The sequence below is a fragment of the Ceratotherium simum genome, chromosome 28, assembly GCF_057802395.1.
Source record: "Ceratotherium simum simum isolate JZ-2026a chromosome 28, ASM5780239v1, whole genome shotgun sequence".
Lineage (NCBI taxonomy): Eukaryota > Metazoa > Chordata > Mammalia > Perissodactyla > Rhinocerotidae > Ceratotherium > Ceratotherium simum.
The window spans coordinates 34,776,985-34,804,764 of NC_141927.1; the positions used below are offsets into that span (position 1 = coordinate 34,776,985).

Below are 27,780 nucleotides of genomic sequence, written 5' to 3' on the forward strand. Positions count from 1 at the left end.
TAGAAAACTGTAAAATCCTTACATAGCAGCTCCACAGAACTATTTTTTTATTTTTTAGGGTATTAATAGACCAACCCCACCATCAGCTTCAGGGGCAAATATGTCTAACATCCCTAAAGAAGCAGAGTTCTGCAGTCGTACTGGTGATACTGGAAATGATGACTATCTGGACGTTGGCATTGGGCAGGTAACAATATTACTAATTCTCTTTGGTCATTTTATTGTCTGACATTGGTTTGGTAGGAACAGATGTAACTTTTGTTATTAATGAGAGATGCTTTTATTTCTTCCTTCCAGGTGTCTATAAAATACCCCCGGCTCATCTATAAACCAGAAATTTTCTTTGCCTTTGGATCTCCCATTGGAATGTTCCTTACTGTCCGAGGACTGAAAAGAATTGATCCCAACTACAAATTTCCAACATGCAAAGGTTTCTTCAATATTTATCACCCTGTAAGCATTGGACAGCTCTTAACGGTTTTACCTGAATATTAGGGCTTATTAGTAAAAAGCATGTGATTTTCTATTGTGCTACTATACTTTTTCCTCTACTATTGTGTAGTAATGAGACAACTTATAATACTATGAATCTGGAAGTGATGGGGCAGAAGAATTGTACATCTTTTTTAAATGAGCTTATAATTATTCTTGCCTGATATATAGTTCCTCAGACTATCTTTCTTCAGCAGAGATGTATGTAGCTATTGTTTTTCCTATGTAGTTTGATCCTGTGGCCTATAGGATTGAACCAATGGTGGTCCCAGATGTGGAATTTGAGCCAATGCTGATCCCACATCATAAAGGCAGGAAGCGGATGCACTTAGGTAAGTCTGAGTACAGAACTTGATAATTCTAGACCTTCTGGTCAGTGCAGACTGACTGGACCTCATTCACTTTGTTTAGCTGTGTTGGATCCTAAACTCTTTGTAAACCATGTAATGTTCTTTATTCATATGTGTTTCAGAACTGAGAGAGGGCTTGACCAGGATGAGTATGGACCTTAAGAACAACTTGTTAGGTTCACTGCGGATGGCCTGGAAGTCTTTCACCAGAGCTCCATACCCTGCCTTACAAGCTTCAGAAACTGCAGAAGAAACGGAAGCAGAACCTGAATCAAGTTCAGAGAGGCCTAGTGGTCAGTACACATTGACTTCTTACATCAGGCCAGATAAGAGGGACTCCATGGTGCGTAGTTCTTATTCTCCCACAGACTTCTTACTTTTTGCTTTTTATTGTGTAGGACCAATACTATGAGTCCTAATGGGCCTTCTGCTCTGCTAGCCTTTTGTGTCATCTAATAGCCAAAAATTGTGGAAAAACATTATTCGTGAGGAAAAATGTCAAGAGAAGCTGAGCATCTTGGTAGTGAGGCTTTAAAAATCTCACACTTGGGAACTGTGGGGGTGATGTTAAGAGCCTGCTCTGTGAATCACCTTGCTTTTGCAGGGGAATGTCTATATTCATGGGTCAGGTTTATTTTCCTGGCTGGGCACCAGCTAGGATACTCGCCTCCTACTTTCACAGTTAACATTGCATTTTTTGTGTGTGTGTGAGAGGAAGATCAGCCCTGAGCTAACATCCACGTCAATCCTCCTCTTTTTGCTGAGGAAGATTGGTCCTGGGCTAACATCCATGCCGATCTTCCTCCACTTTATGTGGGATGCTGCCACAGTATGGCCTGACAAGCTGTGCATCCGTGCACGCCCAGGATCCGAACCTGGGCTGCCAGCAGCAGAGCATGCGTACTTAACTGCTATGCCACGGGACCGGCCCCAATATTGCATTCTTTTGCTTTAGTTTTCAACCACCTAAAGAGTTCTGTCCCTGCTTGCATTTAGTTTATAAACTAAAGGCAAATGAATTAACTGTTAGAGGTATAGGAAAGAAAAAAAAGGGACTGGATGAAATCAGCGTGACATGAGGAGAAAGTTTTTTGTGTGTGTGAGGAAGATCAGCCCTGTGCTAACATCCATTGCCAATCCTCCTCTTTTTCTTTGCTGAGGAAGACTGGCCCTGGGCTAACATCCGCGCCCATCTTCCTCCACTCTATATGGGATGCCGCCACAGCATGGCCTGACAAGCGGTGTGTCGGTGCGCACCCGCAATGCAAACCTGTGAACCCTGGGCCGCAGAAGTAGAGTGCACGCACTTAACCGCTGCGCCACGGGGCTGGCCCCTGAGGAAAAGCTTTAAGGGGATTGAGAGGAGGAAGATGGGAGAGAGCTTTCTGAACAGAGAGGAGCTCATCCTACTGTAAACTTGGAGTCTCAGGGGAAACAAGGACAACCTTGGAGGGCTGGAAGCTTAGATTCTTATTATGGTTCCACCACATCCAGATGTTAACACAGAAGAGACCTCTGTGGCAGCTAAGGAGGAAGTCCCACCCATCAATGTGGGAATGCTGAATGGGGGCCAACGCATTGACTACGTGCTACAGGAGAAGCCCATTGAAAGTTTTAATGAATATTTATTTGCTTTACAAAGCCATCTGTGCTACTGGTAAATGTTTGTTTTTATTACTGGGTTTTTTTTTTTTGGTCTGATTGTTTCACAGATATTTGATAGTTGTAGAAAGAGGAGGATAGGCTGGTATACATTTGGGATTAGAATGATTTCTCATTTAGACAGTTAGAAAATAGCACAATCATGTCATTTAAAGAAATCTGGTTTAAACATATTGTTTTTTCATTTTTCAGTGGGGTAGAGCATGGGGCTAATGATGTCAGCAACCAGGAGTTCACTTAGCTTAACTCAGTCTTAAAAGTGTATCCTTCGGCCATTGGTGGAACAGGATGGGTACACATGAGTGAACTGGAATAAATACATTACTATTGCAGAAAGTATTTTAAGCAACTCATTTGAAAGTATTCATAGTAGCTAGATCAAAATTTATTATTTTTGTTTTATTTTAATGTTTAAATTTTTAATGTTTAAATGTTTTTTGTTCCAGATTTATTGAGATACAATTGACATATAACATTGTGTAAATTTAAGATGTACAATATGATGATTTGATACATGTATATATTATGAAATGGTTACCACAATAGGGTTAGTTAATACCTCCATCACCTCACATAAATTACCGTTTTTTGTAGTGAGAACATTTAAGATCTACTCTCTTAGCAACTTTTAAGTACATAATGCAGTATTGTTAACTGTAGTCACCATGCTGTACATTAGATCCTCAGAACTTATTCATCAGAATTATTTTTAAATATAATTAATTATCTGATGGATTGTAGAATGGATTAATGGTGCTTACTGAAATTCATAAAGCAGAATAAAACTTAATCACTAAAGAAATTGAGCTGAAGGAAAATAAAGCTAGGAAAATAAGACGGGTCAGGGATAAGATAAGTGTTCAAAAAATGCATGCTTTAAGATCCTCAGAGGGGGGCCGGCCCTGTGGCTTGGTGGTTAAGTGCGCGCGCTGCGATGCTGGTGGCCCGGGTTCGGATCCTGGGTGCGCATCGAGGCACCACTTCTCCGTTCATCCTGAGGCCGAGTCCCACATACAGCAACTAGAAGGATGTGCAGCTACGACACACAACTATCCACTGGGGCTTTGGGGGGAAAAATAAAATAAATAAAATCTTAAAAAAAAAAAGATCCTCAGAGGAATTTTTCTTTCTTTCTTTTTTTTTTTTGTGAGGAAGACCGGCTCTGAGCTAACATCTATTGCCAATCCTCCTCCTTTTTTTTTCCCCCAAAGCCCCAGTAGATAGTTGTATGTCATAGGTGCACATCCTTCTAGTTGCTGTATGTGGGACGCGGCCTCAGCATGGCCAGAGAAGCGGTGCGTCGGTGCGCGCCCAGGATCTGAACCCGAGGCGCCAGTAGTGGAGCGCGAGCACTTAACCACTAAGCCATGGGGCCGGCCCCGTCAGAGGAATTTTTCTATTGAATCCTGATAAGGGGATTATTATTTGATGTAACCAATACCCTCTCTATCTAACAAATACAATAGAGGCTATGACATAAAATCAAAGTGCAAATCAGTAAAAGCAAGTTATAGGGGGCCAAAATAATGCTTTCCAAGAATGATCTCTGCTGATCTGGCTTGATAGAAATCTGAAAAAGGTACTCTAAAAAAATTTCTGAGTGGGCAATACATTCATACGGTTCAAAATTCAAAGACAGACAAATAATGAAAAGCATGTCTTCCATTTTGTTCCTTGCTAACTAGTTCCCTCCCCATATGTAACTAACATGTGTTTCTTAAAATTTCTTCCAGCGATCTATTTTATGCATACATAATACAGGTGTGAGGGTGTGCATATGTTATTTTTCTCCTTTAACAAATACAGATTGTATCATATTATAGGCATTGTTCTGTACTTTGCTTTTCCTACTAACACGTCTCGGAGTTTTTTGCCTATCGTATATAACGAGTTTCCTCCTTCTTTTTTGGCTGCACGGTATTCCACTGTATGAATGTACCATAATTAATTTAACTAGTCCTCTACTGATGGGCCTTTATGTTCCTACCCTTTTGCTCTTTACACACCTTGTTTATGTCGCCTATTCATGAGTGTATCTGTAAATACTTAGAATTGGAATTGCTGGCATAAAAGATACGTGCATTTGTAATATTTGATAATTATTGCTAAGTAGAGGTTGTACCTTTTCACACTCCCACCAGTAATGTATGAGAGTGTCTCTTTCCCCACAGCTTTTCCAACATAGTTTTATCAACCTTTTTTGTGTGTGTGTGAGGAAGATCAGCCCTGAGCTAACATCCATGCCAATCCTCCTCTTTTTGCTGAGGAAGACTGGCCCTGGGCTAACATCTGTGCCCATCTTCCTCTACTTTATATGGGATGCTGCCACAGCATGGCTTGACAAGTGGTGCGTCGGTGCGTGTCCGGGATCTGAACCTGCGAACCCCGGGCCACCAAAGCGGAGCGCGTGCACTTAACTGCTACGCCACTGGGCTGGCCCCCTATCAACTTTTTAAATCTTTGCCAATTTTTGGGATGAAAACTGGTCCCTCACTGTAATGTATATATACTATGTGTATACACTTTTTGAGGCATAATTTATGTACAATAAACTGCACATATTTAAAGTGTACAAATTTGAGTTTTGACATATATACATCTGTGAAACCATCACCACAATCAAGTTAGTGAAGATATTCATCACCCCCAAAAGTTTCCTTGTGCTCCTTTGTAATTTCTCCCTCCTTTACTCCTCCTCCCTAATCTCAGTCTCCAGGGAACCACTGATCTGCTTCTGTCGCTATAGATTAGTTTGCATATAACTTTTATATAAATGGAATCATACTATATACTCTTTTTTTGTATGGCTTCTTGCATTCATCCATGTTGTTGTATGTACCAGTAGTTCTCTCCTTTGTGTTGCTGAGTAGTATTCCATTCTATGAATGTACCACTATTTGTTTATCCATGCACCTGTTGATGGACATTAGGGTTGTTATAGTATTATAATAGCCTATAATATTAGGCATTTATAGTAGCCTAATAGTTTTTGGCTATTATAAACGAAACTGCTATGAACATTTGTGTACAAGACTTTGTATGCACATATTCTTTAATTTTTCTTGGGTGAGTAGCTAGGAGTGGAATGGTGGGGTGTCATATGGTTAAAGTATTTTTAAAAGAAACTGCCAAACTATTTTCCTGCCAGCATTTTCCATTCCCATCAGCAATGTTTGAGAGGTCCAATTGCTCCATATCCTCAAACACTTGGTATGATCAGTCTTATGATTTGTCTTTTAGTCTTTCTAAATAGATTGTAATGGTACCTCATGGTTTTAATGTGCATTTCCCTAATGACTAATAATGTTGAGCATATTTTCATGTGTTTGCTATCCATACATCATCTTTGGTGAATTGTCTGTTCAAATCTTTTGCCCATTAAAAAAAATTAGATTATCTTATTATTAAGTTGTAAGAGTTTATTCTAGTTACAAGTTCTTTTTAGATATGTGTTTTTTCTTAGGATGTGGTTTGTTTTTCATTTTTGTAGCAGTATGTTTTGAAGAGCAAAAGTTTCTGATTTTGATGAAGTCCAGTTTATTGATGTTTGTGCTTTTTTGACATATTTAAGAAATCTTTGCCAAATTCCAAAGTCATTAAGATTTCTCCTGTGTTCTAGAAGTTGTATTGTTTTAGCTTTTACATTTAGGTCTGTGATCCATCTTGATTGAGTTAATTTTTTAATATGGTGTGAGGTAAGGATTGAGGTTCGTTGTTTTGCATATGGTATCCAGTTATTCTAGCAACGTTTGTTGAAAAGTTTATCCAGATGGAGAAACCACTGAGTTGCTTTGGCTCTCTTTTGTTCCACTTCTCTATTTGTGTGTCTTTATGCCAATAAAACACTGTTTTGATTATTGTAGCTTTATAAGTCTTGAAATCAGGTATCGTGAGTCTTCCAACTTTATTCTTCTTATTCAAATTTATTTTAGCTATTATAATCCTTTATTCTTCTTATTCAAATTTATTTTAGCTGTTGTGGATCCTTTGAATTTCCATATATTTTTCAGAATGAGCTTGTTAATTTCAACCAAAAAGCTTTCTGGGGGGCCAGCCCTGTGGCTTGGTGGTTAAGTGCGCGCGCTGCGATGCTGGTGGCCCTGGTTCGGATCCCGGGTGCGCATCGAGGCACCGCTTCTCCGTTCATCCTGAGGCCGAGTCCCACATACAGCAACTAGAAGGATGTGCAGCTACGACATACAACTATCCACTGGGGCTTTGGGGGGAAAAAATAAAAAATAAATAAAATCTTTAAAAAAAAAAAAAAAAGCTTTCTGGGATTTTGAGTGTGACTGCAACGTGTCTATAGATCAGTTTGGGGAGATTGACAATAATACTGAGTCTTCTGATCCCTGAACACGGTATCTCTCGGTGTATTTTGGTCTTCTTTAATTTCTCTTAGCAGTGTTTTGTAGTTTTCAGTGTTTGTATTGTGCACGCTATAGTTTTTGTTTTTGTTTTTTTTTTTTGTGAGGAAGATCAGCCCTGTGCTAACATCTGCCAATCCTCCTCTTGTTTTTTGCTGAGGAAGACTGGCCCTGAGCTAACATCCATTCCCATCTTCCTCCATTTTATGTGGGACGCCACCACAGCGTGGCTTGCCAAGTGGTGCATCGGTGCGCGCCCGGGATCCAAACCGGCGAACCCCGGGCCGCCGCAGTGGAGCGTGTGCACTTACCCACTTGTGCCACTGGGCCGGCGCCCACACTATAGTTTTAAATTGCATTCTTCCTATGCTCCTTTTTCTCTTCGGATCAAATAAGTAAAAAAAAAAAAAAAGAAAATTGGATTCCTCCTATTATGAATAAAGTTGAGCATCTTGACATATATTTAAGGGCCATTTCTATTTCCTTTTCTGGGAGTTACCTATACCCTTTATTCTCTTTTATATTGAAATGTTGGTCTTTTTTAATTGATTAGTCTACAAAATGAGTTGCAAGTACCTTGTCCCATTTGTCTTTGACATTGTGTACGTTTGTTTTTGCTAAGTAGAAAAATTTGATTTTTATGAAGTCAAGTTTGTTGACTTTTCCTTTTTGGCTTCTGGAATTTGCATCATACTAGATCGTCCTTACTCTCTAAAGAATTCCTTACCACAGTTTGTTCTGGTATTTTATGGTTTCATTTTTACATGTAAATCTTTGATTCACTTCAGATTTATCCTATTAGGGTGTGGATTGATCCAAGTCATTTTCCAGATGGCTCTCTAGTTGTTGCAACACTGTTAATAGATTTGAGATTCTAACCTTATTATATCAAATTCCTATATGTATTTAGGGCTATTTCTGAACTTCCTATTCTTTTCTATTAATACATTTATTTACGTACCAGGATCACACCATTTTAATACCTGGTTTGGCTAATCCCTCCTCGTTGGCATGGGAGGAATTTCTTAACCTGAGGTCTGTGTATGGAATTTGTAGGGGATAGAAAAAGTCTATGAATCCAATGAAATTCTATTTATAATTTTGGGTATATATGTATATGTGATCTTTTCTGGGGAGAAATCCATAGGTTTCGTTAGATTCTCAAATAGATCCATGACTTAGAAAATGTTGAACCATGGATCTAGAGAAATGTTTGAGCCATGTGTATATCTTTAAGGCAATCCTTCATGAATGTTATTTTTTAAAATAAAATTTCTTTATGAACTGGATGTAAGTAATCGCTTGTACACACAGAATAATATCTGGAAGATGCATGAGAAATTGACAGCATTGGTTGTCTGAAGATGGGAACTAGTGGTTAAGAAACAGGTGGGAGGGAGACTTTATTATTATACCCTTTTATATCTTGAATTTTGAACCATATGATTGTATTATCTTTTTTAAAAAACTGAGTAACATTTAAAAAATAATTAAGGTGACCAACTGGATGGCTCTTCCATATTGTCCCAAGAATGAGCTCTGTCGAAACGGAACAGTTTTTGGTCATTTACTACTAGCTTTTTTATATTACCAGACATAATGCTAGATTTCTTTGTTAGAAGGTTACCTTCCAAACCACTGCCAATTAGTCACCTCTGAGTCTGATTTTTTTGCAATAGTAAAGAATGAACTTGCAAGGTGGTTGTATAGATTAAATGAGATTATATGTGTAGCATCTAGTACAAATGTTATTTCCTTCTTTTTATAACATATTTTTCTCTTTACAGGGAGTCTGAAGATACCGTATTGCTGGTCCTCAAAGAAATCTACCAAACCCAGGGTATCTTCCTTGATCAGCCTTTACAGTAAAAATGAACCATCTATGGCTGCTTAATGTAAGTTTTTAAATGTCTTGTATGCAGCACAGTTCCTATATATTAACATGTTATAAGGAACTATGGAGCCTCAAGCTCCAAAGTATAGAAATATACTTTTCTGTTGCCTGTCACCAAGATCTAGGTTATTATTCATTTTTAGAAAGACTCTGGTTAAAATTCTTGGGGAAGAAGTGTAATAGCCCACTTCGAGGAAGGTTAGTGTGTATGTGTGTTTTGCTAGTGATTTGGTCCAATAACACTTGTCATTTTTAGGATCTAAACTCAGAATCTTAATAGTTCCGATCATCTAAGATTTACCGTGGCAACAGTTGTAATTTTAATTACAAACAGCCCATCCTGAGATTTAAATTACTCAGCTTTTTAGATGTATAACTAGAAAGTTTGTATAATGGACTGTGGCGTTCTCCCTTGTTGCTTTCCAGTTGTGACTGCGTGATGACCTCTTTTCCACTCTCTCCCCTAGACGGACATTGAGGGATCCTTCCCCAGAAAATCCACCTGTTTGTTGCTGCAGTTTTCCTCTCCTCAGCTGCGTCATTTCCTGCATGTTGCCTGCCACTTACTCACCATTGGGGTCTTTGGGAGATAATCTTCCTTTTTGGAAGTGAGTGGAAAAGCAAAGGGAAGACCCTATTGCTTTTTACCACTGGCTTCATATAAACACTTGCCATTCTTTCTTCTGAGCTGGGGGTGATTTGCATCTTTAATTCTTTGATTATAGTATATAGGTACCATGCTTTATTGCTTATTACTTGAGATGGTATAAAGTCTGTTTTGAGTTTGATTTGGATTGGGTAGAAATTTTCCTGGGAAATTATTGCTTATCTTCAGAAAATGTTCTAGTTTGGGAACAGACTCTTGAGATTCAGAAGGCGTGTTGGGGTACACCCCTCTCATTGGTGTTCTCTGCATTTGAAGGCTAAGTCTAAGTGGATATGGAAAAGACTATTCGGCAGTCAAATTCTTGTGCATCAGCTTTTCTTTCCTGCTAGTACTGTATGAAGAAAGACTAAAATGTGGCTTGACGAGAGTATTGTTTACTCTCTCTACAGCTGACTGACAGATTTATTGCTAGGAATCACTGATGCTGTTCATTGTTTTTACAGGTGTTTGAGCTGCTATAAGAGTCTAAAGTGGACAATATGTTCATATTAGGTGCACCTTTATAAAGCCAATATGTTATATATCCTAGACTTGCCCTTTTATATCGTACTTCAAATTGGGAGACTCTAGATGAAGTCTGACTTAGTTATTTGATAATAGCTTCTGTTCTTAAGTTGAAGGTAAAGTTATAAAAGCTGACAAACCTGAAATGACACAGCCTTGACTGACTGCTTAGGTTATAAATAAAATCTTTTAGTGGTGCATTTATGGTGAAATAGAATTTGTGTAAGTTACCTGCCACATCCACTTGGGTGAAGGTAGTATTGTGTGTCCTCTTTAAAAACATTTTTTAAACATCATTGCCTTCTTAGGTACCCATGATCCAGAATGCTATTTAAAAGGCTCATGGCACAGGCAATGTTGGTGAGCAGGTAGGTTTGGCCAGGAGGAAGTGTTTCTTATTCTGAAAGAAAAACCTGTGCCTATACGGGCCAAGGAACAGCTATTGCAGAGTCAGCGTCAGAATATGCAAAGTGAGATGTACCTTGAAGAAGACTGGTGATTGTAGACTAATTTTTCCCAAGGCATCTGCTCACCGCGATGCTGGAGGTATTTTCTTCCCCACTGGTCAGAGTTTGTCATTGTCTTTGCAGTTCTCTTTGTGATACTCCTTTACACTCCTCTCAGATTTCCACAGGCCCTTGTTTATTGAGTGGGATAGGCAGGCAAGCTGTGTTTTGTTTTTTATAAATGTTTTTTGTACATGTATCATGGTATCTAAAGCACTGGCATTTAACATTCACTTAAGCCATCCCTTCTACAGCAGTGGTCTTTATCCCTTCCTGGAGAAGAAAGGAAAGGGAAGGCTAATGACTGTCATTCTAGAGATGGTAGAGGGAAGGTTGGGGTTTAGGTCAGAGCCTGGCCTTTCCTTGTCCATTTACTTTTAGACTAATGCTGACTAAGCCACTAAGAAGTTTCAGATATATGCAATACTTTATTTTCTTTCCTATATAAACTCTGAGTTGAAAGTAAAGGTTACTGAGAATTAAGTAGCATTCAATATGTATTAAAGGGGAAGCTTTTGCCAAGTTGTCTTCAAATTTAAATTTACTCTTCATATTAGCAGAATAGGTACTATTTAAGAATCAACCAAAGGACAAGCAAGAGTGAGGCCCTGTAACCAAAGATGAACAGCATAACCCTGGATAGCTAGCTAAACCACTGTTTGTACTAAAAAATCTTTCTTTCCTGGTGGTGAGGGGCAGGTAACTAAAAGAGCTGTACATCTTGTCTATCCACCTGTGGTATTATCATGGTTGTGTATTAGGGTAATAAGCTTGATTTATATCCTTTATTTAGTTGTATATATTACTTGCACTACTCACTTGTATCATGTGCAATCTCTTGACTAAACCTATTTTTAAACCCTGGTAGAGTATCATTTTATACATATTCCCACCTGCAGAATTGGTATTGCTTATCTCAGCAAAAGAGATTGTTTGCATGGGAAGATTAATAGCACTGATTAGCTTTCTAATATTTTGCACTTTTTGAAATGTTTGTTTTCTACGTAATTATATTTAAAACTTTAGTAAATACTGAAATAAAACCATATTGACCAGTTGCCTACTTTTACCTGGCTCATCCATCGTAAAGAAAATCAATACAGGGCCGGCCCCGTGGCTTAGCGGTTAAGTGCGCGCGCTCCGCTGCTGGCAGCCCGGGTTCGGATCCCGGGCGCGCACCGCTTCTCGGGCCATGCTGAGGCCGCGTCCCACATACAGCAACTAGAAGGATGTGCAGCTATGACATACAACTATCTACTGGGGCTTTGGGGGGAAAATAAATAAAATCTTTAAAAAAAAAAAAAAAAAGAAAATCAATACAATAACCATTTTCTCTTCCCCTATGTATCACTAAAACAAGTTTAAAAAAATAAAAGTTTTGGGCAAAGAACTAATATTTAAGTTCTTTTCCCTTGACTGGTGTTTTCATTGTCACAGGCAGATATAGTTCAGAATTAAGAGCATCGCAATGATAAGGGAAATACCAAGACTGTCCTTCAGTATTAACAGCAGCCCCTACTATAGAGTTGATTCACTTATGTCAGATGGGGAATCCAATTGTTTACTTTAGAAATGTTCCAGCTCTTGAATGGTACTTTAAGTACAAAAAAAGCAAATTCATCATTTTATTTGAATATCACATTTACTGAAGGAAAAAGATACATTGAAAATATGTTATAAAAAGAAATACATAAGACAAGGTCATATTTAAAATATAATCACAATAAAGGGAAAGTTGTAGGTCCTATAGTATCAGTTCTGATGATGTCCCATAATTGTTGTTTATATCCCATTGTGAAGAAGGGATGGAAAAAGATTCATTTGTCCTCCAGATAATGATATCTGTTATTTTTCTCAATTTTTCTTTCCTGCCTTAGCCAGTTGGCAAAGTTGATGTATTTGGGCAGATCTTCAGTCATGAATGGAGGGGAAGAAGCTCATGAGCACAGTGAAGAACAAATGAGGTAGAAATAATCATCACTTGTTAGTACTGAAAGCACACTCCTGACCGTTTTCTTTTTTATTGTCTTTACTTAATAATTCTACAAATCATTTATGCCCACAGAATTCAAAATGGACAGCAATATCTGGCTGGACTCGGATAAGATATGCATGACAGTGGTAAATTAGCCAGAATTGGACATTTTCCTATTTAAGGCTTGATGGAATTGTTACAGAGAAAGTAAACAGAATGAAAATAATTTAGTTGGTCGTGCCCTAGATTTTAAGATTTTGAGCTATGGGAGGGGCCGGCCCCATGGCGTAGCAGTTAAGTGTGCACGCTCCGCTGCTGGCGGCCCGGGTTTGGATCCTGGGTGTGCACCGATGCACCGCTTGTCAAGCCATGCTGTGGCGGCATCCCATATAAAGTGGAGGAATATGGGCACAGATGTTAGCCCAAGGCCGGTCTTCCTCAGCAAAAAAAGACGAGGACTGACATGGATGTTAGCTCAGGGCTGATCTTCCTCACAAAAAAAAAGATTTTGAGCTATGAGAAACGGAAATTAAGTTTTGATGATTAACTGTAGTTCCTAAGATAAAGTGGGGCTATGTAGAGGCTTCTTTGTGACAAGATCCTTCCAAGAATGGCATTTAAATTAAATGAAATAACACTGTAGATCTTGGGATACCAATCTGATGGACCAGATTCATAAGCTGTTGGAGGACTATTGAAAGATCTTTTTACCAGAATGTGTGGCAAACAGTAGTGAAAAAGAATCTTGACTCCTCATGATGAGCAGGGGCACAACTGCGTCATCCTGTGGAGGCAGAATGAAGTGCTTGTGCCCTCGCCTGTACCGCTTCAGAGGTACACAGGTCAGAAATTCTTGTCTCGGGTGTGGTCCAGTTAGAAGGGCTGATTCACCTGTTCCCCACTGAGGTAGCTCCAATTTCTAAATATCAAAATGATGAGGATCACCAGGCTTCTTCTGTGCAGTGGGCAGTGCAAGTCTTCCCTGAAATGGTTTATGGCATTCTGCATCAGTCAGAGGAGGGTAATACTGCCTGTAGCAGACGTAGGCAAACGTCAGGCCAATCATGGATCCAGCTAGTACATCTGAAGAGAGAGGGGATAAGGTCTTCTCTTGATCATAGTAGACTCTTAAATCATGTTAGACACCACACAGTAAGGAAGACTTGGCCCTCCAGGTTACTCTACTTGCTTGGGCTGCAAAAAACCTTGATTCCAGGTTTATGGTTCTTTAGGCTTTCTCAGTTTTATAATATAGTTACAAGATTATCATTATCAGGTTGTTCTCTAAACACCAAGTCAAAACACATCTTTAGTTAAGTAAATATAATAAGCCTTTCTGCAAGTACACTAGATTGAATATTTTTAATTCAGAAGAATAACAGAGGTTCACTTAATGCTACTAACTTTTTCACCATCTGAAGAGTTCTAGAGGAAGGAATAAACTCTTCAAGAGTTACCTCTTTGCAAAAATTACTTTATTCCTTAAAACAGGGGTCCTAAGGACCTCTTGGCAATACCATTTGCTTTTTTTTTTGAATTGTGGGTTTTCTATGAAGATGTTTTATAATTTGGATGTTTTACTGTATCATTTACTTAAATTTCTTTGGTTTAATTACAACTTTATGTTTTGTTGTATTTTACTTTTGTTTCTGAACAAAAATTTCATGACAGTGAACTTGATTTTAAGACAGTAAGTAAATTGAGCTTTTAAGTTTATTCTAAAAAACTCTTATAGAGTTTATTCTGAACTTATGATGCTTAAAAATAATGGAAAAATTAGGATGTTCCTCCTTGGTAATCTCTTTAACAGGTAGGTAACCGTGCTTTCTCATCTTCCATATAGCTCTAAATGCATACTCTCAGTACAGAACCCAGATCATCCCATACTCATTTGTTTATTCATTCAGCAGATACTTAGTGAGTGTGTCTTCTGTGCCAAGTGCTAGGGATAAAATGGCAAGTGAAACATGGATGCTTCCCTGGCATGAATGCCTTACTTACCTTGCCAGTGATGCTTGTAATCACAGGTGCGGGACAGTGCGATCACAGCCGCAAAAAGTAGAGGTGACAGAAAGGCACAGAACCTCCAAGACTTCCCACGGCCTTGTGGTGTGAAGCAGTGTAACTTCCCTGCCAGGTAGAAGGAAGCAAAGGCCAGACCAGCAAATGCAACTAGAAGAGGGAAAACCTATAAGTTTGTGTCTTTTAAAGGAAGCTGCCTCACTCATCTGCAAATAGGAGGCCAGGGGGCGTGAACATGTTTTATCCCTTTTTTTGCATTCTTCTGGTATAGATCACTGATTATGAGGGAGAAGGAAACAAAGGAAAAATGAAGGACTTTATTTTGTGTCCCAAAGTTTACAATATTGACCCTGAGAATAGTTTTTGGAATACTAGCTGTATGACTTTGGGCTGGTTACTTAACTTCTCAATGCCTTAGTTTCCTCATGTATAAATGGGAATCAAAAATAATAGTATCTACCTCATTGGGCTATTAGGTATCAAATGAGGTAAGAATCTAAAATGCTTTCCAAAGTATCTGACACATAGTAACTCTTCAATAAAAGTTAATATTTTTGTGACTAGTACAAGATTGCAGAATCTAGGCAAATAATACGACAATAATGTTCCAATCTCATGAAGGTAAACTACTTCCTCTATCCTCGAATATTTGCCCTAATATTCGAGGCTCAGGCTTGTGAAATCCCAGGGTTATTAAAGAAGGGGCTTCTCCAATTTCTAGATACAAGAACAAGAGTAGTGAGATGTTCCCATCCTCACAAACTTCCTAAGATAAATTCAGTGATCCAAAAAAAAAGCATAGACGTAGAGTCCACGTGGTATTCATACAGGAAGAATGTCCGCTAGGGAAGCTCTTACGGCCCTCATTCACCACGTCCTTATCTCCTGTGCACATCAAGTCCGGAGGGGCCTGCCCATCGGGGAAGCAGCGGTAGAAGAAGTCTGGGCGTGGCCTGGAAGAAATAAGCATGGTCTGAACACAGATCACTTACAACTCTAGAAGTGATTTTTTGGTTGTATCAGACATCAGTAATCCTTTAAACTGTTGGTCAATTAGTGTCCCAGGCAAAATAATGAAACTGGGTTAGGATAGTCACCACTAAGAGAAAAGCCTTATTTCCAGGGTCCACATTAAATTAGGGGAAAAAACAAACAAAACCATTCCAGCACATGATTACTTTTTGGGGCAAAGAGCAAGTCACGCTGCAGCTTCAGGGGTGCTCTAAAGGACACCAACTCTGTGGTGGCTGTCACTGGGAAATGCTGTTCAGGGAGAAGAGAGCCAAGTGTCACCCGCAGGACTAAGGTATAGGGAAGGGAGGAAGTGTTAAATGAGAGAAGAACATACTGAGAATAAAGGAGAAAAGGAGAAGGAGAAGGATGTGTGAGGGAGTACCATTAACCATCTCTCCTGAGGAAGTGAGGGCTGAGGCAGACACCGGGGTGGCTAACTCTTGTCACTTACCTCCCCACTATCAGTTTTATTGTGTTAGTAAAGACACCGTTTAGAGCCAGGGCAAGGCTGGCAGCTGGAAAGCAAAGAAACTTACTGTTAGTGGAATCTGCGTAGGAGGAGTGGCATGGTCACTGTCTCATTAAGAGAGCAGCCACCGTCTTTCTGAGAGAGAGGGATGGTGAGGCCCCAGGCAGAGCTGAGTATAAAAATAATTGCCTGCAGTGACCACTCTGTTGTAGTACAGGGAGAATTCTGTACTAGGCTGAAGACATTTTGAGGTACAAATAATCCAGTGCATTTAGGCACACCTGTGAGGTTAACCAAGTTCTTACAGTGCTATTTTTCTGTTTCACAGGGTTAACAAGTGGGGTACAAGGGACATACAATTACTTTAGGAACACAGAACTCAGTGGCCTCCACACACTGAGGCCACGACTCCAGTGGCTGAACCCCACAACTCCTGCCTTCTCATTCCAGCACTAAAGATAAGACGACAAGAGCCAGAAAGGGGTTAGCTCTTACCCAGGCAGGCTTGTTTGCTGTCTGTTGTGTCTGCCTTCTTGAGACATTTGGCCAGGAGGATCAGAGACAGTGGAGAGAGAAATGCAATGACCTGAACCAGAATATGTCAGAGGTTAAAAAACAAAACCAAAGCACAGATATAACTCCGCACAACTAGTTGTTAAAGTAGCTGCTATAGGGAAGAGGGATGGAAGTGACAGAACTCACATAGCAGACCTAACTGTTCCCCTGGCAATAGAAGGAGGGTCTCAGCGTCTGTGGGCTAACTGGGCCCTAGGCAGCTCCATCGGTAAATAGCACTGTCACCCCTAGCTGGAATGACCCGGCCATCCTAAGGAGCAGAGCTCACAGGACGCCTGGAGCCAAAACAGGCTGGCTCTCTAAATCTGGATCTTAAACATCAGGAAGCAGAATCGAGCACATCAACACAAGGAGCAATACAAAGATAATTTTGGAGCCGGAATGACCACCTTCCCTTCCTAGCATTAAGCTCAGTGAGCCGCATTGAGGGTCAGGAGGAAGGGCCGGTTCTCCACGCACAAACATGGGCTTGGTGGGGAAATACTCTGCTTCCACATAGGGATTCCGGTAAAGCCACATCTCCTCCGGCTGGATGAGCCTCTGGAAGGGAGGGAGAAGTTCTGTTATCCTAAAGGGGAAACAAAAAAACAGAGCACGTTGGTTTGCTTCCTCGGACGCTCGGTGCACCTCCAGGGCCCCAGGCCGGCCGAGGCGGTGGGGCCCTGCCCGCCTCGTTGTGCGTCGGCAGCCGCCCGCGTGCGAGAGGGGCCCGGGCCCTGGGTCCGCTCCGCGAGTCGCTTACAGGAAAGCCGCGAACAGCGCGATCCGCACGCCCAGTTCGGCCCCCAAGGCCGCCGCCGCCTTCCCCATCAGCCCGGCCCGGGGACACGCGACGCACTGACGTGGCAGCCGCTGCGGCGGGACGCGGGGACGCGAGGGCCGCCCCCCAGAGGGCCGTCCCGGGAGGCCGGATCTCGGCTGCTCTCAGCGCGGGCTGGCGGGCACCGGGCGAACTGCACGCAGGGAAGGCGTTCAGCCACCTCGTCGCCGCCGCCGGCTCAGCAGTCCAGGAAGCAGCAGAGGCAGCTCTGCGTTCCTCTGAGAGCCCCTCCTAGCAAAAGGAATGAAAGCAAGCAGTGCTGTTCTCCTGTACGTTCAGCAATGAGCAAGCTTCCTGGGTCCAGCCCAGCAATAGGTCACCTTAGGGTCTGATAAATCAGTGGAATGAAAGTGATGAATCTCTCTCCTGCATGGCCCCGCCATCCAGCTCCCATATTCTCATACCACACCAAATCAAGGAGCTACGTCCTCCAAGGACCTTTGCTCTATGAAAACAAAACACACACCCATTTTCGGGTCCAAGTTTATTAGCAGCATAGCAGCATTTTGAAGGAAGATCTACTTAGCTCTCATACAGGACTTTGCTGTGCTGCAGGCCTCAGTGGCTGAGGGAAGACATACTGGGTCATTCACCCTGCGTGCCAGGTCCCCTCCCTCCCATGATGGCCTCTTGCCCAGTGAGTTGTAGCAAGAAATTACAGGCAATGAACAAATCCACATATTTAATTTGGAACATACAGGACAATTTATTGAAGTCATTCTCAAGCAAAATCTGTAATCAGTGGAATGTCATTAAAAACTTTTCCAAATTAATCCTCACAGAAGCAAAAAACACATTTGAATTCCAAAGTATTTGTAAAATAAAAAAAGGCAACATCTCAGTAAATGGAATGTACAAAAATTATATGTTCCTACCAGCACACACAGTAGTAAGAAGCTTAAATATTACAGGCAATCCTAAATACACTAACTAGTCAACAGTAAGCTGTCTATATACAGGTTAACCAAGCTTTACACGTTTCACACTATGCAATAAAACATAGGCCAATCAACAAAATCCCCAAAATATCATATATCTTGAAGTCTATGTGGCAACATCAAGTCATTATAGAGTAATGCCCTAGTGGAACACCCCCAGGGAAAATTAACACTAATCCCTTAGTGTCAGGAGCTTCTAGACAAGTCACGGAAACTCAAAGGAGATTGACTTTAGTGAATATTGATGCTTTGTTATTAAAGACTCAAGTCTCAAGTGATTTAGGCAAAATAACATTTCACAGGATCTACAAAGTTTATTACAGATAAACAAAGTACAGAAATAACCAATCTACAAAGGTCATTATCATAAAGATCACAAGGAAATGAAAACAGAATCTGTAGGTATCTGTGTTTGTTGTGCAATATCACAAGCAGATACAAATGAATTCTCATATCAATTCCAATTATGCACACACCCTTGTATATAAAAAGAATCTTATTATTAGCTAGTTGTAATCATCATTTTGCATCTTGGTTATCGGGGGCAATATGATTTTCTTTTTTAACATTGGGTATGTGATAGCACAAATGAGATAAAGAGCAATATTAATGACAACAAAGTAAATTTTATCCAGTCCACTTCTAAACTGACAAGACGACCTTCTAAATACCTTATCTAGGTAACCTGATGGATCCTGAGAGCCATCTGCACATATCAGAAGTCTGTAACAGGCAGAGAAGGGAGTACTGGAACCTGAGGGTGCTTGCTTGCCAATCAGATGCCGTAATGTCACATAAGAAAACTAAGGACTGAATAAATGACTTTGGCGACATTCATCTTTTCCTTTTTTCTTACGCATTAATGACTTTTTGAGGCTACCCAAGGACAAGTGATTCTCTTCCTCCTCGCCCTTCACACATATGTGCCACAAGCACCTGAACTTGTCACTTAAGCAATGGACTGACAAAAAAAGAACGGAAATGGTTTTTGAAACACACAGGTTACACCCAGCATTTTAGGAGTGTAACATAAGTGCAAATTTTTGTTTTTTCCAACACAGGCATATATTGAAAGAAGTGCTTGGGGATAGGGCTGACAAAATGACAAAATAAAGAACATACATAGGAAATATTTGTACAAATGCTGCTGGTATTTCATGCAGGAGTCTCTTCCTCAAATTTGTACATGAAATCTGAGCTATCAACTGTGAACACGCTCCCATTTGCAGAATTCTGCCTTTAATCCAAGTCACAGAGGATAAGAGACTAGGCTATTTATTTTCAAAACAGTATATAAAACAATGCTTTTCTAGTTCATAAATTTAAAAATAACTGTAAAATAAGGAGAATCTGAAGAGTTTCAAGTACTTAAAAAACCTGAATTCAGTGAGGCAGAGGTCTCAATGTTAAAGTGACTACTTCGTACCTGTGGTAAACATCATTCCCCTCCCTTCCCCTACTATAACCCTTTTCTCCCCGTACCCAGCCCCAGATAAAAGTTGGTAGATTTCAGTATATACACATTTCCAAGTTTTCAATATTTGTTAATATATGGCAAAGCTGTCTAATTATATCTATTCCCTAGCCTATCTGAAAATGGGAGTTCTACTTTGTTTACAAATAACCAGAGACCAATTCTAGGTGGCTGTAGGCCAGAGGAAATTGTTCCAAATGATCACCTCATGTCTGCAGCAACTTGGACAACTTGGGGGTGGCTAGATGCATCCGATTTGTAAAAAGTAATTCCAGTCTAATTTGCACCACCCAGCAATAAAGCAGCCTCCCACTGTCGTCACACCTCATGTAGAAGTACATCAAATGTAAGCTTCTCAAGTTGTTTTCTTATCCTGTTGGGACATCGCATGTGACAGCACCTTGACTTTAAGATGAATGGTAAAGGAAGAGCTTTGTATTTAAAAATGAAATGAAAGACAAGCAACAAATCCTGGGTAGTCCAGAGATTACATTCTGTGTAGCCGGCTTATCTATGTTTCTAAACTGCAGGTCTGGGTTTGACCCTGATTGGAACACATTCCATGCAACAACCTACTCAAAAAGGAAACTCTACTTCATGAATCAGGAAAAGAAAGCTGTCCAAGAGCCTGCCCTGTCTGAGAGTCCTTTACATGATTACCTCAGAGTTTCACAACATTATTTACAGGTATGTTTCCAAATAGTATGTGGAAATGGCAGAAGGGAGCTGGGAGCAGCCTTCCTCACCCCCACCCTTATTTTTTTTAAGTTTTCAGACATGTTCCTGACTTGAACACACAAATCTCTAAGTTTCAATGATTCTAAAAGTCAGTCTATTCTATAGCTTAGGCCAGATCATTTTTGAGAATTAAGATAGAGTGGGAACTTGTTAAAACAAAATGAAAATAAAACCCAGCTCACTCCTAACTCTAGCCCTGATTAGATATTAAAGAAGCGAATCACTTCCTCCAGCTGCTTCAGCTCTCTGGGGATGAAGGGCCATCCGCCCCTGCCCCAGCCAGCCACAGGCAGCTCTCCTGATGCCGCACACGGCCCCGGTCCAGCCCCTCCACTGCAGAGTCTGGAAGGTTTCCCAGGCTCTCTTCTTTAGTTGTTATCCATCCAATTTCTGAAGCTTTCGGCTGATTATTAAAAATCTTACATTCACCTCTTCCTCCAAAGAATTAACATGAGGTTAAAAAAAAAATACCACCATTATCTCATGCTGCTTTAAGTTAATTCAATTTTGGACAAGAATAAAAACCATTTATGCTCTGACCACATATAGATTTAAAAGTTAACGAATACCAACTTCAGACTACGAGTGAGCACTATGTTTTTGGAATATTTCACTGGTGAAGCAAAGCAAGCACAGTGCATGTATACCATGCACACATAAAGTCACTCTTTCTGCTTCCATAACCTACAACTTTAAAATATATAAAACAGGTCAGAAGTGACACTGTGGAGGTGTGAGGAGAGCTCCTTGGCACTGGCATGAATAAAACCACTTTTTAGACCACTGAAGTACACTCATGGACAAAGACTCCAGAGCTGTGGTTAGCTATTTTGTTTTCTACCCTGATTTCTGAAATGGCAGGGCAGTCCTATTAGTCACCACCCCACTCCACACCAAAAAAAGATAAAAAAAATCTCAGCAGAGCTCTGTTATAGATATACAAACAAAATGTGACACAATGAAGAAGCTGCATAAAAATACTTAAACCTAAGGTATTTGTAGTATATATGATATACCCTGGCTTACCATAGAAAAGTCATCAGATATTAAATAGCACTAAGTCCAAAACAAAGCAAGGAGATAAGATTTCATGTGGGATACTGTTTCAACAAGAGTTGCCTTTCAAATATTAAAGGAAATCCTTCATGTTAGTAAGTTTAAAAAAGCAAACATTTATCATACATATATAAAATAAAGTTTTACTATGATAAAACCTAGATTTTCTTAAATTATTTTTTAAAAGGACATCAAACTATGTAATTGCTCAAGAGCAAAGTTTAGTGTTTTGGTGAGCTGTAATTCATGTTACTTGTAGCAATTGTATTTGGTAACATGTATAGCATTTTCTATTTTGCTCTTTCTTTTGGGACCATATCTAATCAACAGAATTATTGGAGGCCCAATAAGTTACCTCAGAATTAATTGCTGGAATCAGGCAAATGGCAGTTTAGGAGCTTAAGTAAAGGAATTGTAGTGTTGTTTCTTTTTTGTTTTTTTTTTTTACAAGAGAAAATCCAGTATAATTGCACATTTACATACCAAAAAAAAAAAAAAAAAAGAGGCACAAAACAGCTTTTTTTCCAGAGGAGAGCTCTAAATTGATAAGAAAAAGGAAGACACATAACACAACTGAAAGAATGTGGTAGAGCATCTATCCTCCCTACCTTCATAAGGTTACTAGGTACTTCTTGAGGGAAAATAAATGCTACCAGATACCAGCAATTTAAGCAGTCAGAATTCACACAGCAAGTGAACGTTCATTCAAGCTAAGCCTAGATTTCTGCTAGTACAGCGTTACCACAGTGTCGGACGTTACTAATCACTTCATACAGGGAGTACTGGGATGTACATATTCCTAAGCAGTAGAAGCAAGTGGAGTTTTGTGGGCAGACATCCTGGCGCATGTGCATCTGTGAGAGCCAAGTGTCACAGCCCACCGTTTTTGCTAACACTGCTTTCTTGGGAGCTTCCCCTAAGTGCTTCCTAAGATGAAGTGTGTTTTTGTGGTTCTTATATACCCTGTAGAAGTGCTTCCCCTTCCTCAATGGGGGCAATTTTAAGTACTGGATAATACTAAATAGAAATTGTTTACACATAGCTTGGGGATGCCTTTCCCTCTCTCACCCCCCAAATTAGGATCTAAACTAAAAAGATCTATTCAAATACAATTCAGATTCATTTGTGTAGTTTTCACTGAGTGGTCAGTTGACAAAGGGAATGTTTGATTAGGAGAGGGAAGCTGAGACAGGAAATAAAATGCCCATAATTCTCTCCAAGTCAGACCAAGGTCTACATTAAATTGGACATAAAATGGTGCTTATATAATGCAACTTTTGGTCTGTGCCTTTCATCTCCCTTTAGCTGCCTTTAGCAGTGTGTCAAGATAACAGGAATGACCATTCTGACTATGCATTCACATCCATATAAATGCACTTGATCAAAAATACCCACGACCAATGGAAAACGCTTCAGACTCAGTGAGTGCATCCATTTGTTTTTCTCTCCAAAACAAAAAAAACAAAAATCACATTATATACCTTTCCTATAAAGGTAAAGTTACATGTCACAAAGCCCACCTAGTTAAAGACCACAGAGGTAAAATCGACTGAGACATTTTGTTTTCAAGAGGCCAGATTCAGTACTCCCACAGAGCCTTTCCCTAAGACTATGAAAGACATTTGGAGGGGAAAGAGAAGTTTGCCTACCTACTGCTCAGTTAGGAGGTATAAAAAGATCATCATACCCTTTTCTAGAGGGCTTTCTCCAATTCCTACTTAAAACACATACACATACACTGGTTAGACTATCTGAACTACACTTCTCAAAATTTTAAAAAATGAAAATAAATAAAGGAATGATGGCTACTTTTGCTTTTTACACCCAAGGAACACATCCTAGACTTTAAATTTATCTCATTAACAAAATTTTCTTTTCTCTTTGTTCTTATTTTAAAAGCAAAGACATCTCTTTTTCCAGCTGCAAAGGCATTGAAGCATAATAAAAGGCAAGAAAAGACCAAGGGGATGTAACCCTCTATAAAACAATCCCCAAACCAGCAAAACAAAACAGAAAAACCAGATACCACCAACTGCTTCTGCCTGTATGAACTGGTTTTCACTTTAATAAGGCAGTACTGATGGCAAAGGCTGGACGCACTGCAGCAGTCTCTTCTTTTACTAATGCGTTTTTATGTACTTTTTTCTTTTCAAAAAAAGGAAATCACCACCGATTTAGTCTTTTACTTCTTCTCCATGGTCTTGTGATTCCAATTTACATTTGATCTTGCTCCAGTATTCTGACGACACAGGAGATACGGAGTTGTGTTCAGAGCAGCAGAGACGGCCTTCCAGTGCAGAGGGAGCCAGCGCCCCCTTTTCGTGATCTTTACAAAATGAACGTGGACAGAACTCGCAGAAGGAAACAGCAGGACTGCTGCACTCATTGCACTGATGCCACGGGCACTCCCACTTTCCTAATGCAGGGTGGGAAAGGGGAAAAGAGCCCAAGTTAGCGCCTGTCTTGATTACCCATGAAAAACCCAAGTTCCCACCTTCTTCTCTGATTGGAGACTCAATTCAATTGAATACGACTCCACATTTCAGCCAAACATAGGTCTGGGTGTAGTATTAAGTATGGCTGTGAGCTACTGCCCAAAACTCAGCACCACAGGAGCCAACTACTCACCGATGGTAATAATAAATAAGAAACCAACCCTTGCTGGCCCACAGGTATCTCAAATTTGCAGAGAGACAGATTTTTCACTAGCATGATTTTTGTTTGCTATTGTTGTGTGTTCTATTCAACATTTCCTAGTCCATGGCTCCACTAAGGAGAGTGGAATATATTCTAAGTTACACACAGTTAGCAAAGATGCAAGTCAGAGAAAGCGTCTTGAAGTTCTAGCTTACCATACGGTGGCTGAGTCAGGTTAAGGCATAGGAGGTGGTATGCTTTGGGACAGTCTTTTTTGTCACACTTGACCAGCTCTCCACCATCTCCACACTGAAAACAGTAATCTTCGTGCATCTGCTTTGGTTCTGTTTTGATTTTTCGTCTCTTCTGCTTTAACTTAGCATTTTTTGCCTTTTCTTCAGTTGTTGACGCACATGCCGACTGGCAGGAAAAAAGGATCAGTTTTAATGATCACAGTGTATAAAGCTTTACACAGAAAAGAAAATCCTACAACCTCACGTTCATTTAAATTCATCTGTTCAGTTACCCAAAAACACCAGTTGGACTTATCCCATAACAGTACTATAATAAAAATAAGGCTTCATTTTCATTGATTTTTGAATGAGGTGCCTTTTTTTAAGTTGCAAGAACATTGAGATATAATTCACATATCATAAAACTCCCCATTTTAAAGTGTATAATTCAGTAGTTTTTAATATATTGTGAATTTTTAAAGTATTTGAAAAGGATTTTGCTAACTTCAAATTCAATCAGAAATACAAATATATTTTCAGAACCTAACAGATCTTACTAAGATGTGCTTCCCTGGAAAGTCAGAGAGTCTAAACTTTGGGTAAATACAACTGACAACCCGCACACTAAGCCGGGTGGCCATTTGCCAGCGTTTTCCTGAGATGGTCATAAAGAAATGTGGGCGGCAGCCCTGCTCCTCGTTTCCTGCTGGCCCGGGCACCTCCCTGCACAACTGACCTTCGGCCGCACTCCTAGAAAACCACTGCAGTTATCTGCCCCACAGTGGCACTCCGTTCTGCCATTGCCCAGACAATCCAGGTTATAATTAAATGTTAACTCCATCCCTAAAACATAAGAGAAATAATTATTCATACTCAAGTTATGGAGAAGAGAAATGCTGTCATAGACACACTCTCATAATGAAAAAAGAGACATAATTCTGACATGAAGACTTTTCCCTCTCCCATGTCCCACACTGAAGACAGTGATGGAAAAAGGAAAAAAAAAAAAAACCCAAAAACTAGAGGAAAACATCCCTATCCACCAATGATTAGAGCAAAAATATTCTACAAAAGTCATCATATCCTTTTCATCAAAATGGTCAAAAACTCTGTAACAGAGACTACAAATCTAAAGTCTTTGCTCAAGAAAAATGGGATCTAGTTTAGCTCTCTTTTCTAAAGCTAATTTACAAATTAAGTTTCTAAATGAACAATATGACCATGGAATTGTGATGACCATACTACTTCCAGTAATTAATGCCTTATATTATGATCAGAAAGAGTTCAAAATGTGGGTTTACTATATAAACTAAAGATCCAGGGATTCAAAGTAGGAGGCCCAAGCTTTCTTTTTAGCTGGGCTAGAACAATCTACAATGATTTCTAGAAACACGGTTTAAATCTCTTTTAGCTATATAGCATTTCTCTTCTCACCCATTTTTCTACAAACTTAACCAAGGAGAAACTAAGTTTTCCTGTTAAGATGCTGGATGGGTAAGGAAAAATGAAAGCAATAACTCTAGCTTCAGGAGTTTTTTATGTCTAATTTAAAACAGACTGATCTTTCAAACTTAAAAAACAACCCCCCCACACACAAACCAAGAAGCCAGTTGATGTTAACAAAGGCTAATTACTTTTAATACTTTAAAAAAAGAAAACAAAAGTTTCAACATCTGGTTACATTATACAGAGCAGTAATTGGGAGAATTAATTCAGTAGGTTCATGGACACACAGAATTCTGTAATATCCTCTCTTACATAAAGGCTCTTGCTAAGCTCCTTTTTGCAGGATACAGATTTTTACTTCTTATTGGCAGATAACAATTCTAAATATAACTCTATCTTATTTGAATAAATACTTGAGCATAAACCTTGAAGAATGTTCTGCCTTCAGGGCATGCTCCCTAGGGAGGGGACATGGGGAGCATTTACTTTTTTACCTGCAGGAATATCACAAAGAGCAAAAAGGCCAACTCGAACATCCCCGTTCACTGTCCACTTCTGCGTTTCACAGTTTGGATTACAACTGTGGTTCATAAAGCGAGAATAATTTCCTTTCGGGCCAGCATCAATTATACGGTCCTTCAGAAAGAAAAGAAATGAAAGGTACCTTGGACATGAAACTAAGTATCAGCCTATCTTAGAAACATCCAACTCAGTCAAGAGCCACAAGGCAGCAGCATTTTGCTACCAACTGATGTCTGACAACTGACAACTCCGAAGCGCGGGGCTCTCTGTGCAGTTTACTAAGTTCCTACTTTATTTGATGAACTTCAAGTCAAAGCAATCCACGATAAAGTGGAACTTAGTTTCTTTTTAAGTTTCTAGAAACAAACAGACCATAGAATAATGCTACTTAGAAGATTAGCTGGCCATAGGTTTAGGAAAGGTATTTTCTGAGTAGGAACTCTAAGTTCAGATGGCTACTTGTAACGAGAACTATGGTGTTTGGCTGTCAGCCCTCCTTTCCCACTCTGAGTGAGAAGCTACACTAGTAGAGGGGTAGATGGATGAGAGGTGAGGCCGTAAAGAGGGAAGAAGGAAAAATGAGAGACTTCTCCTCTGAATGAAGACTCGGAGATTTGATGACAGAAGGGCTATAGTTTGGGATGTACTCTCCAGTAGTTATCTATTTGTTCTCTTTTTACTTACACTAAAGTTGAAAATAAGAAGCTCAACATTTTGGCCCCCTGAATTTAAACTGTGATAATTTTTGTGTGTGTGTGTGAGGAAGATCAGCCCTGAGCTAACATCCATCGCCAATCCTCCTCTTTTTGCTGAGGAAGACTGGCCCTGGGCTAACATCCGTGCCCATCTTCCTCTACTTTATATGGGACGCTGCCACAACATGGCTTGACAAGCGGTGCATTGATGCGCACCAGGGATCCGAATTCGCGAACCCCGGGCCGCCGCAGCAGAGCACGCGCACTTAACTGCTACGCCACCGGGCCGACCTCAAGCTCTGATAAATTGGATAAGCTCTAGAGGATGGAGCTTCCCTAGTGTTGTCAATGGCTGGAGGGGTCACTGGCAGTGGGAACATCATAAATAAATGGCATTTTATGTTTATAAAATACATGTTCATGAAAGTTGTAAAACTTTCAAACAATGACATCAGTTAAAATAATCCTTTTAAATGATTGCTAGTTCTTACTTTTAATGGTATTCTGACTCTCAGTTTTAGAGATAGCCTGGTACACGGGAAATATGGGTACTAGTCTTGGCTCTTCATTAAAATGTAACAAGATATTCAGCAAATCACTTATCATGGCTGGACCTCAGTTTCTTGTCCTCTGTCAATCAGAGGACAATTGAAGAAACTAAATGAGATAATGGATGTCATGTGCATCAAATAGGACTTACTGTGACATGTATTAAACTAGCAG

General features: G+C 39.9%; 3 protein-coding genes across 16 annotated transcripts in view; 1 reads left to right on the top strand and 2 right to left on the bottom strand.

Annotated features, from left to right (window-relative positions):
- Positions 1 to 21,970, top strand: part of DDHD2 (DDHD domain containing 2) — a 35,483-nt gene extending 13,513 nt beyond the window's left edge. For 3 of the 8 annotated variants that reach the window (XM_004428864.3, XM_087418521.1, XM_087418517.1), the window contains 7 exons: positions 59 to 187; positions 298 to 453; positions 722 to 824; positions 965 to 1,135; positions 2,337 to 2,499; positions 8,659 to 8,766; positions 9,233 to 11,500. In XM_004428864.3, coding sequence (XP_004428921.2) covers positions 59 to 187; positions 298 to 453; positions 722 to 824; positions 965 to 1,135; positions 2,337 to 2,499; positions 8,659 to 8,740 — 804 coding nt within the window. In that variant the 3' untranslated portion in view covers positions 8,741 to 8,766; positions 9,233 to 11,500. Of the gene's footprint in view, positions 1 to 58; positions 188 to 297; positions 454 to 721; positions 825 to 964; positions 1,136 to 2,336; positions 2,500 to 8,658; positions 8,767 to 9,191; positions 11,501 to 18,936 lie in introns of those variants that run through there. The other 5 variants (XM_087418516.1, XM_087418515.1, XM_087418520.1 and 2 more) reach the window with 5 other exon arrangements.
- On the bottom strand, positions 12,034 to 17,379 carry PLPP5 (phospholipid phosphatase 5). Of its 5 annotated transcripts, none has more exons than XM_087418526.1 (7): positions 17,241 to 17,379; positions 16,859 to 17,066; positions 16,418 to 16,508; positions 15,905 to 15,968; positions 15,268 to 15,392; positions 14,419 to 14,589; positions 12,035 to 13,500 (listed from the first exon to the last, which is right to left on the bottom strand). In XM_087418526.1, the coding sequence occupies exons 1-7, from the start codon at positions 17,306 to 17,308 to the stop codon at positions 13,337 to 13,339; spliced, it is 891 nt and encodes a 296-aa protein (XP_087274652.1). In that variant the 5' UTR covers positions 17,309 to 17,379; the 3' UTR covers positions 12,035 to 13,336. The 5 variants fall into 5 exon arrangements, with proteins under 5 accessions (XP_087274648.1, XP_087274652.1, XP_087274649.1 ...); XM_087418523.1 differs by having other exon boundaries at positions 12,036 to 13,500; positions 16,958 to 17,066; XM_087418522.1 differs by lacking the exon at positions 15,905 to 15,968 and having other exon boundaries at positions 12,034 to 13,500; positions 16,888 to 17,066.
- The window catches only part of NSD3 (nuclear receptor binding SET domain protein 3), a 103,511-nt gene continuing 93,730 nt past the window's right edge, over positions 18,000 to 27,780 (bottom strand). For all 3 annotated transcript variants that reach the window (XM_004428869.3, XM_004428868.3, XM_004428867.3), the window contains 4 exons: positions 26,335 to 26,476; positions 25,131 to 25,237; positions 24,377 to 24,581; positions 18,000 to 23,940 (listed from right to left, as the gene is read on the bottom strand). In XM_004428869.3, the coding sequence (XP_004428926.1) occupies positions 23,699 to 23,940; positions 24,377 to 24,581; positions 25,131 to 25,237; positions 26,335 to 26,476 (696 nt within the window). In that variant the 3' untranslated portion in view covers positions 18,000 to 23,698. The remainder of the gene's footprint in view (positions 23,941 to 24,376; positions 24,582 to 25,130; positions 25,238 to 26,334; positions 26,477 to 27,780) is intronic.

Bases quoted from the DNA above. Each gene is read 5' to 3' on its own strand.
- PLPP5 (XM_087418526.1), bottom strand. From the start codon at position 17,308: ATGGGGAAGGCGGCGGCGGCCTTGGGGGCCGAACTGGGCGTGCGGATC. The intron at 15,969-16,417 runs GTAAGAGCTAAC...TTTGCTTTCCAG, and splicing joins CAGCAAACAAGCCTGCCTGG to CTGCCAGCCTTGCCCTGGCT. The intron at 13,501-14,418 runs GTAAGTAAGGCA...CTCTCTCTTCAG, and splicing joins TTACAAGCATCACTGGCAAG to ATGTACTAGCTGGATCCATG.